Here is a 10,461-nt window from a genome sequence, read left to right as displayed (position 1 = left end):
GTATAGAATTCTGGTAAGCATTTGAACCTAAGTTGTTATCAGCTTCAAGTAGACTGCTTTAAATACCAGACATATTATATAGCCTCATGGTAACCAGAGTGAAAAACCTATAATAGATAACAAAGTTAAAGAGAAAGGAATCAAAACATACCATAGAGAAAAATCAACAAATTGAAATGAAAGGGACAAAGAGAAGACAAAAGGAACAAAGGGTTACAGAAAACCAGAAAGCAATGAACAAAATGGCGACAATAAATCCGTATTTATCAGTAATTACTTTTGGTGTAAATGGACTAAATTCTCCAATCAAAAGACAAAGAGTAGCTGAATGGATTTTTTAAAGAAAAGTCCAACCAAATGCCGCTTGTAAGAAACTTCACCTTTAAGTAGAGAGAAAGAGACTGAATGTGAAGGGATGGAAAAAAATATTCCATGAAAATGGAAACCTAAAGAAAGAGGGGTAGCTCTACTTGTACCATACTGTATAGGCTTTGAACCCAGAACTATAACAAGAGGCAAGGGAAATCATTTCATAATGATAAAGTCAGCAGTGCATGAACAACCTAACTGCACTTCAAAGAATCATATTAAGAAGAACAACTAGGCCCAAAGTTAGTAGAAGAAATAGTAAAAATCAGTAGGGAAATATATGATATAGATTGAAAAGACAATTGAAAAGATTTGTAGAAATGATTAATGTTTTGAAAAGCTAAACAAAATAGACACACACTTACCTAGATACAACAAAAAAGGAGAAAAGTCTCGAAACTGGAACTAAAAAGGGAGTCATTATAAGTAATACCATATAAATAGAAAAAATTATGATAGGTACTATAAACAATTATATACCAACAAATTGGACAACCTAGAAGAAATGGATAAATCCTAGAAACATTGACCTACCAAGACTGAATCAAGATAAAATTAAGAATTTGAATGGAGGAACTACTAGTGAGATTGAAAGAAAGTGAGAGTTGCTCGGTCCTATCTGACTCTTTTCAACCCCACCGTCCTTAGCCCACCAGGCTCCTCTGTCCATGGAATTTTCCAGGCAATACTGGAGTGGGTTGCTCTTCCCTTCTCCAGGGGATCTTCCCTCCCCGGGGATGAATTCTGGGTCTCCTGCACTGCAGTCAGATTCTTTACCATCAGTAATCAAAAACCTCACAACAAAGAAAAATCCAGGAACAGATGGCTTCACTATTTAATTCTGTCTCATAGTCAATAAAGAATTAATGCCAATGTTTTTCAAACTCTTTCCAAGGACAGAAAAGGAGGGAACAACTGCAAACTCATTTTACATGGCCCTGATATGGAAATCAGACAAGGACACCTGAAGAAAAGAAAATTATAGATCAATATCCCTAATGAACATGGACACAGAAATCCTTAATAAAAGTATTGGCAAATCAGGTTCAACAATATATTAAAAGGATTATGTACCATGATCAATTGGGATTGATTCTAGAGATTCAAGGATTGTTCACCCTTCACAAATCAGTCAACATGATATATCACATTAATAAGATAGACAAAAAAATCATATCATTTCAATAGACGCAGAAAATGTTTTTATAGATACCAACATCCGTTTATGACAAAAACTTCCAACAAACTGGGTGTTAAGGAACGTACCTTAACGTTGTAAAAACCACAAAGTGCAAACCCACAGCAGACATCATACTTAACAGCGAAAAGGTCAAAGCTTTTCCTCTAATATCAAGAACAACAAGGATGTTCATTCATTCTTGTCACTTTTATTTAACACAGTACTAAAAGTCCTAGCCCCAGTAATTAGGCAAGAAAGAGAAATAAAAGACATCTAAATATCAGAAGAGTTAGAGCTTGTCTTATTTACAGATGGCATGATACTATACAGGAAAACCCAAAGACTCACTAAAAAAACTGTGAGAAGTAGTACATAAATTCAGTAAAGGATACAAAATCAATATAGGCCTACTTCTTTTTTTGTGTGCTTTGCTTCATTGTATTTTGCAAGTATTGTGTGTTTTTGTTTTACAGATTGAAAGTTTGTGGCAACCCTGTGTTTTCTGCCATTTTTAGTAGCATTTTAAAATTAAGATATATACATTTTTAAGACATAATGCTGTTGTACATTTAATAGAGTACTGTGTAGTGTAAACTTAATTTTTACATGTATAAGGAAACCAAAAAGTTTCTTGTGATCTGCTTTATTATGATAATAAATTCACTGTGTTGTTCTGGAACCAAGTCCCTAGTATCTCTGTGTACAAAAATCCGTTGCATTTCTCTATGCTAACCACAAACCTATCCAAAATAAAAATTAAGAAAGAAATCCTATTTTACAGTTCCATCAAAAAGAATAAAATACTTGGGAATAAATTTAACCAAGGAGGTAAAAAAAAAAAAAAAACACTTAAAATTATGACATTGGTGAATGAAATTGAGGAAGACAAAAATAAATGGAAAGTTATTCTGTTCTCATGGATTGAAAGAATTAATATGGTTAAAATGTCCATACTACCCAGAGCTATCTACAGATCCAGTGCAACCCCTATCAAAATTCCAATCCTAAACTTTATGTGGATCCACAAAGACCCCAAATAGCTAAAGCAATCTTGAGAAAGATGAGCAAAGTTAGAGGCATCACACTTCCAGATTTCAGACCGTATTACAAAGTGGTAGTGGAGCATGATAGAGAGTCCGGAAGTAAACCTGTGCACATATGGTGAGTTAACTCATAACTGTGGAGCCACAATATACTATGGATAGAGGGTAGTCTTTTCAATAATGTTGGGAAAATTCGACAGCCACATACAAAAGAATGAAACTGAACCCCTGTCTTACACCACTCATTAAAGCAACTCAGGTGTTAGACTTCAGTGGAAGACCTGAAAACGTAGAAGTCCTAAATGAAAACATAGGTGGTAATCTCCTTCACCTTGGTCCTGGTGATGGATTTTGGGGATTTGACACCAAAAGAAAATCTAAAAAAGCAAAAGTAAGCAAGTGGAATTTTTCAAAATAGAAAGCTTCTGCAGAATAAAGGAAACCAGAAGCAAATGAAAAAGGCAACCTACAGAATGGAAAAAAAATACTTGTAAATTATTTCTGATAAAGGTTAATATCCAAAACACATCATTAACTCATGCAACTCAATAGCAAAAATATCAAACCATCAGCTTTTAAAAATGAGCAGAAGAATTGAATAGACATTTTCCAAAGAAGACATTCAAATGACCAAAGATGTGAGAAAAGGTGTTCAGCATCAGTCGTCATCAGGGAAATGCAAGTCCAAGTTCACTGAGATGCCACCTAACACCTGTCAGAATGACTGTCATTAAAAAGACAAGCAATGACAAGTGCTGGCCAGGATGCAGAGAAACGGGAACACTCGTGGGCTGTTGGTGCGAGTGTAAATGGTGCAGCCACTAAGGAAAACAGTATGGAGGTTCTGAGGAAACTGAGTAGATTCTTCCATACTATCCAGCAGTCCCACTTCTGGGAATGCATTCATGCGAAAAGAGTGCAAAGTTTTAGTCATAAAGTGAGTAAGTTATGAGGATCTGATGTAAACATGGTGACCGTTATTCAGAACACTACATTGTACAACTGAAATTTGTCAAGAATGGAATTTAAATGTTTACATCAAAAAAGATAAAATATAAACATGTGAAGTGGTGGATCTATCAGCTGAGTAAATGGGGGAGGATCCTATCACAGGTATACATATATCAAGTCACCACTGTATATACCGTATGTACTTTACAAATTCATTTGTCAAATATGTCTCAATAAAACTGAAAAAGAAAAAAATTATTTTGCATATATTATAGCAGAGCCTTATTGAATCTTTTTTTTTTTTTTTTTAATATACAAGAGATTTTTTACTGGAATTGTGATTGTTGACTAGAGATCATGTGTTTCCATTCCTGAGTTCTGGTCTACCTGCTCAGAATTCCCTGCAGGAATTCTTGGAACAGAGGAATCCTGTGACCAAAGCCTGGGAGGGAATGTAGGTTCTCTCTTAGGCTTCAGATGCTCCCACATGTGACAGAGGACAGTTTTGCATTCATTCATTTTTACTCTTGATTTTTACCTTTCAATCCTAAGTTCACTTGTAAGATAATGCTTTCAGACTGTATGTTCTTTTTTTTTCCTTCTCCCTTAAAGTCATAAGTTTGCAAACAAACATTTGGTAAATAATTAGATCGTTGTGCAGAGAACACGGTCTTCTGCTTTTCTATGTATTCTTAGTATCTTTAAGTAGCAGGTATTCCTGAAGAGGCAGTAGGTGTGTCACTGAGTCTTGAGCTTGTGATCTCTGGAGCCAGACCGCCTGGTGTTCACCAGCTGCGCCCCTCAGCAGATGTCTCACCTTGCACAGTGTTGCACTCTCAGTGCTTCTGTTTGTCCTGTGTCATGTGAGGATGCCAGTAGTGCCTGCTTAGTCACTTCATGTGAACAGAATGATCTGAAGAAAGGCTTACATATATATAAAGTAGAGATGCTTTGGCATATATATGATTGTGAGAATTTTAAAAAATTTCCTGTAATATATACTGCTCTCTCACACACATATTCAGAAATAATAAGTGCCTGTAGAAAAAAACCCTACCTAATAGGAAAATGAAGTAATTTGTAGTGATAATATATATAATGTTTATTAAAATGAGGTCTTTTAGTCATTGTGGAAAGAGTGTAGGGTGCAAGTAAAAATCTAACAGAGTCAGTAATGGCAGTGACGAGCATTTCTTGAAGATTGACTAAATGCCAGACACAGCATCCTTTCTGTTTCCTCATCTGGCTGGTTATACAATATTGGAGAATTTTCCTGATCTCTCTTTAAGCTCTGACTTTTTTCATGTGTGAGGTGGGTATTGATATCTGTTGTTTCTACATCAAAGGAATATTATTAGAATAAAATGAAATAATGAGAAATGATCAGTGAACATAATTTTATGAGATAATAAATAATTGATGACTTACATAGTCAAATGGTGATTAACAGCTGATCATGGTTTCTCTTGTGGTCAGAGATATGTTAGGAACTGCTGACTCTTCTGAATGTAGGTAGTTCATGGAAAAACCCAAATGAGCTTTATAATTTATCTGTATGTCTATTTATTCATTGATAGATCGGGTCTCTTGTGAAGTGCCTGTGTATCCTTTATTATTAGTCATCTTCCTGCCATTCATGGAAGTTTTTTCCTTTGTATAATGTTGATATCCTTGCTGTATTTACAGTTAATACTCACTTATCTCTAGGTCAAGTAATGAGCTCATACCCAGATCCTCTTATGTGAGTGTTCTGCCTGTCAACTGGGTGCAGGTTTTATTCTTGATTACAACTCTGAACCCATTTTACACTTATCTTTTTGCCCGTCTGTGGATTAGACTATAAGGTCCACCGTGGTGTGGCTTGTTGCCTTCTTCACATCCTTGGCACCTGTGCTTGGCTCGGCATAGCAGGAAACACATAATCAGTATATATGTATGGAGTAAGTTAACTAAGAAAGAGTAGTCAGAAAGTCAGACTCATCTCAGAGGAGCCCACATTTCTAAGAATCAGAAAACTGATCATCCAAGAAGTCTTAAAAAAGGAGATAACTAACGTAGAAGGATTTGACCTGTAGGAAGAGAATGTAATGCCAAATGAGTTAAAACTTGCATGCCCTGATTGGAGGGTATAAAGTATAAATGTTCCAACTGTTCTGAAGCTTTTCTTTTCACTAAACTTAGTACATTATAATTTGTTGAACAGAGGCGGGCTAGCAGAAAGACTAAATGGACTGCAGAATCGAGAGAGATCCACCATTTCTTTGTGGAGACATCAGGGTCTTTCTTACCAAAAGACACTTTCAGGTAAGGCTTGCACTGGTATATGTGAGTAAAGAATATGCCAGGTAAAAGTATTTTTACATTAAAATATATACATTACTATTTTTACCCCTTTTTCTCTAGGTGCCAAAGATCTGAGTTGGAGGGTTCTATATTATATCTGTTTCTGCTTTATCTGTTTCAGTAGCTTTCTGATTGTTGTGACTGTGACCCATAGTAAGCAGTACATCTTACTGCATCTCATAATACACATACCTGAAATAGACATTCAGTAAACACTAACCTAACATTTACACATATCACTCATACACAGACACACACCTGAAACATTCACACATATCATTCACACACACACTCCCACACACACAACACACACACCTGAAACAGACGTTCAATAAACACTAACTTCAATAGTATCCCAAGTCCTTGTCTCACTAAATTGATGTAGAACCCTTCTAATGAGGTGTAGTATGCAGCTTAAAAGTTGCTACTTCAACTTCTCATTAAAGTGAATTAACCAGATGGTCAAGGATAGAGCTGAGAAAGTACGTTCTGGAGGTTGGACAAGAAAAATACCAAGTAAAACAAGTATGACTGGGTGCTGAGACTGAAGGGAACAGATGAGCTTTTGTTTGGCTCATCAACACCAGATAGCTTATTTGGAATCTTCCTTTTGTTTTCTTTTCTTTCATTTGAGAATAGAGGGTACTTACTGATATGATGAGTGAAAGAGAAAAGCAAAATAAAAAAACAGGCAAAAATTATCTATTAATTGAAAACATGAATAAGACCAACTCCAATAGATTGTTCTTTTAGAAGTCTTTGTATTTAAGAATTTGGATTTTGTTTTTCTCTTTGATGAATTTCTTATTTTTCAGACCTATGAATCCTCTCCTTGATATTTGTAAGAAGTTGTGTCTTTTTCTTTACTTTTGGTACACCTCACTGTAGGTGTATATTAGGAAGAACGTCTCACTGTTTGGTGTTTTGTTTCCTTTGTGGGCTGGCAGAAGACTTTTTTTCCTTTCAATATAAAAAAGTATTTTTTCACTTCTGTATGTTTATAGCAACTGGTAAATAAGAGAAAAACTTGTAAATATTAAATAGAGGTAATTCCCTTTCTCCCCAATCCCAGGAACTGCCATGTAGTGAACAGCTGAAATTCAGGGATGGACTCATGGGGTATCTCTGTGATGAAACCCTCTGAGCCTAGAGCCTATTATACAGAGTGAAGTAAGTTGGAGAAAAACAAATATTTTTTATTAACACACATATGTGGAATCTAGAAAAATGGTACTGATGAACCTATTTGCAGGGAAGAACTGGATACGCGGAGAACGTACTTGTGGACATATTGTGGGGAAGGAAAGGGAAGTATGAATTGAGAAAGTAGCATTGACATATATACACTTGGTGAAGGCAATGGCACCCCACTCCAGTACTCATGCCTGGAAAATCCCATGGACGGAGGAGCCTGGAAGGCTGAAGTCCATGGGGTCGCTGAGGGTCGGACACGACTGAGTGACTTCACTTTCACGCATTGGAGAAGGAAATGGCAACCCACTCCAGTATTCTTGCCTGGAGAATCCCAGGGACAGGGGAGCCTGGTGGCTGACGTCTATGGGGTCGCACAGAGTCGGACACGACTGAAGCGACTTAGCAGCATATACACTAGCATGTGTAAAACAGAGAGCTAGTGGGAAGCTGCTGAATAACACAGGAAGCCCAGCCTGGTGCTCTGTGATGACCTAGAAGGGTGGGATAGGGGGAGAGAGGGAGAGGCTCAAGAGGGAGAGGAGATATATACATATATAATTATGGCTTATTTGCGTTGTTGTATGGCAGAAACTATCACAACATTCTAAAGCAATTATCCTCCAATTAAAAAGTATTTTTAAAACTGAGGTTGATTTTCCCAGTGAGGCAGTTGTTACAACGCTGAGTAACAAGATGCTCCTTGTCCTTGAGCATCATTAGCTGTGAGCACTCAGAAGTTTCATCTCCAGGGGCAGAGTGGGTCCCCTGGGCACTGCTCCTTGAGCCCTCCTCTCCCTTTGCTGTGCCCCTGAGGCAAAGGAAGCGTCCAGAGTAGTGGCTCCTGTGGAGTGGGTCTCCCTCAGCCCTGCTGGAGCAAGAAGCCAGAAATCTGGCCCCTGCCTCTTTCTCACTGCTTCCCAGGGACCCCTCTAAGACTCAGGAGGCCCCTGAAACAGGGTCGTGTTCAAGACTCCCCACTTGAGTGGTCAGGACAGGAAGAAGAAATGACAGGGCCAGCATTTTCTACACAGTGACGGTGGTGTGAGCCCGAAGAACCAGGGATTTTGTGTAGATGTGTGTTGTCTCCTGTGTTGTGCTGTGCTTAGTCGCTCAGTAGGGTCCAACTCCTGACCCCATAGACTGCAGTCTGCCAGGCTCCTCTGTCCTTGAGGCTTCTCCAGGCAAGAATACTGGAATAGGTTGCCATGTCCTTCTTAATTTCTTCATTGCAGTATTTTCTCATAAATAAAAAGTGTCTTGGTGTTAGTAAATGGTTGATTATTTCTGCCAAACCTAGTTAGTTGGTAAACTAAGCTCCTTCAATTACTTGAAAAAAATACTTGATAGAAAATACATATGACTTGGTCTAAGTATTCTAATATTGAGAGCTTAAAGCTAGGAAAGAGAGGCATGTGGTTGGCTGTTTATTTAATTTGTCTGATTTTTGGCAGTATTGTGCCTGTTAAATTTTAGTTTCTGTGAAGACGTGGGGTTTTTGACATAATATGACAAGTTCAAAAACAATACATGTTTGTTCAGATTTATGGAATGAGAATGACATGGCCTGAAACAGGTTGCAGTTTCCTAGTTCCAAGCCTTAACCTCATTTAAAATGTTTTCTTCAACTCCTTGGTCTATCTTAGTTATTTACCCTTTGCTTCAAGTGAAGGGACCCTGCCTGTGACCTGCTCAGTGTGGGTCAGCTCCAGGATGCTGAGGAGGTCTAGCTGCAGTTCTTTTTCCTAACTTCCGCTTTCCTCTGGGGTCAAGGGAGCTGCCTTTGGAGTATTTCTAGCTTCCCTCTGACCAATAAAACCAGAAAGCCGATTAGTGTCTAAGCTTTATTTTTTCCACTTTTTATATCCAAACCCACATTTAGGTACGGCAGTGGTATTTAATATTGCTCTTTGTAGTCATGGGCAAGAGGAACTCACATTAATTCTCTTTGAGTTATTTAAGTCAGGAAACAAACTATGATACCAGTTTACCCGCTGTTAGAACTGTGACTTCATGTCCCAAATGACTGTAATTTCCAGTGATCATTTTAAGTGTAAGTTAGTAGAAAAGAGTTCATATGATCAAGTTATTTCATAATTATGTTAAAGTATTGATGGGACCTGAGAGAGAGAGGAAAGGATACTGACACCAAACCCAACTCTCTAGCTACTGTGTGTCAGCCCTTAGCTGTTTCTGCTTCATCTATTTTTCATCTCTTGTGAGTTTTTCTACCTAAAAACCCATGTAATGAGATTTGGTGGCACAGCAGAATTAAATGATGCTTTCAGATTCCCTGCAAGTTTATTTAATCTGTGCTTTCTCCATTTCTTTTTACACGAAAAGAAAAACAGTAATTCTACAGATTCTTTTCTCATAGATCTGAGGTTTAAAAGAATCTTTATTTCTGTTTTCTTTTGTAAATTATCCAAAAACAAGACTGCAAAGTTAGCCCATTCTAAATGAATTATATAGTGCGTAATACACATTTGCTGTTGAATTCCACACATGGCTCAATGAATAAAAATTCATTCATAGAGTTAAATTGGGACCTCATTAATGACAAAAATTATCTGTATGTTCAAAATGCTAGTTTTGACCTTTAGAAAAGCGTTGATCTTGGCAAGGCAGCACTCCCTTTGGCTTGCTCAGGCAATTGTCGTTTTACCCTCCAGCCTAGTTCAGTATCGTGTCGGCCTTCGTCCTGATGTGAAATCTTGAGTGTGTCATCGTAACCTTTTCACCAGTCTATCTTTCCAAACTCTGTGAGCTCATTTTTACTTTCAGGGAGGTTGTAATTTCCACTTGGGACCTTGGTGCCTGAAGGAGCCTGCTTGAAAGTAGGAGTCCAGGCTTGACTGCCTTTGTCTCCCCGGAAGATGGTGAGGAAGGGGAGTGAGCCAGCCGACTTGGCGGCTCATAAGTGTTGTTGCAGGATGGTGGTCTTAGAGTGTGCGGCTGCTTATCACACAATGCTCCTAAGCTTTCCGAACACATTCTGTTACAAAATAGGAAACTTTTCAACACGCGTGCAGAATAAGTAAGTTCTTGGATTAGTAAAATGCCTTACAAAGTTTGGAAACTGCCTTTGTACTGTGACAGCGATTTACGAGGGTAGCAACTTGAGCACACCCGCTTCCATCCCCTGTGATGCTGCTCCATCTCCACCAGTATGCGGAAGTGGTCATTCCTCGGCGCTGTGTTCATGCAGCCTCACACAGCTGGTCGCCCTTCCTTCAGGGACACGCTCCCTCCTGGTCTGCCTCCTCCTGTGTACACTTTCCTCCTGTGTGACTCCTCCTCTGTGTGCAGCTTCAGCAGGTGTTTGCCAGGCTTCTGCCTTGACCTCTTCTGTTCTGTGTCCCCTTCCTGGATAATCTAGGATCT

General features: G+C 38.3%; 1 protein-coding gene across 4 annotated transcripts in view; it reads left to right on the top strand.

Moving 5' to 3' along the window:
• SPIDR (scaffolding protein involved in DNA repair) overlaps window positions 1–10,461 on the top strand; it is a 281,100-nt gene that overhangs the window by 107,398 nt on the left and 163,241 nt on the right. For all 4 annotated transcript variants that reach the window (XM_010838934.1, XM_010838936.1, XM_010838935.1 and 1 more), the window contains one exon: window positions 5,747–5,847. In XM_010838934.1, coding sequence (XP_010837236.1) covers window positions 5,747–5,847 — 101 coding nt within the window. The remainder of the gene's footprint in view (window positions 1–5,746; window positions 5,848–10,461) is intronic.

The sequence above is a fragment of the Bison bison genome, unplaced genomic scaffold, assembly GCF_000754665.1.
Source record: "Bison bison bison isolate TAMUID 2011002044 unplaced genomic scaffold, Bison_UMD1.0 scf7180017864108, whole genome shotgun sequence".
Classification (NCBI taxonomy): domain Eukaryota; kingdom Metazoa; phylum Chordata; class Mammalia; order Artiodactyla; family Bovidae; genus Bison; species Bison bison.
This window is presented reverse-complemented; position numbering and strand designations above follow the sequence as displayed.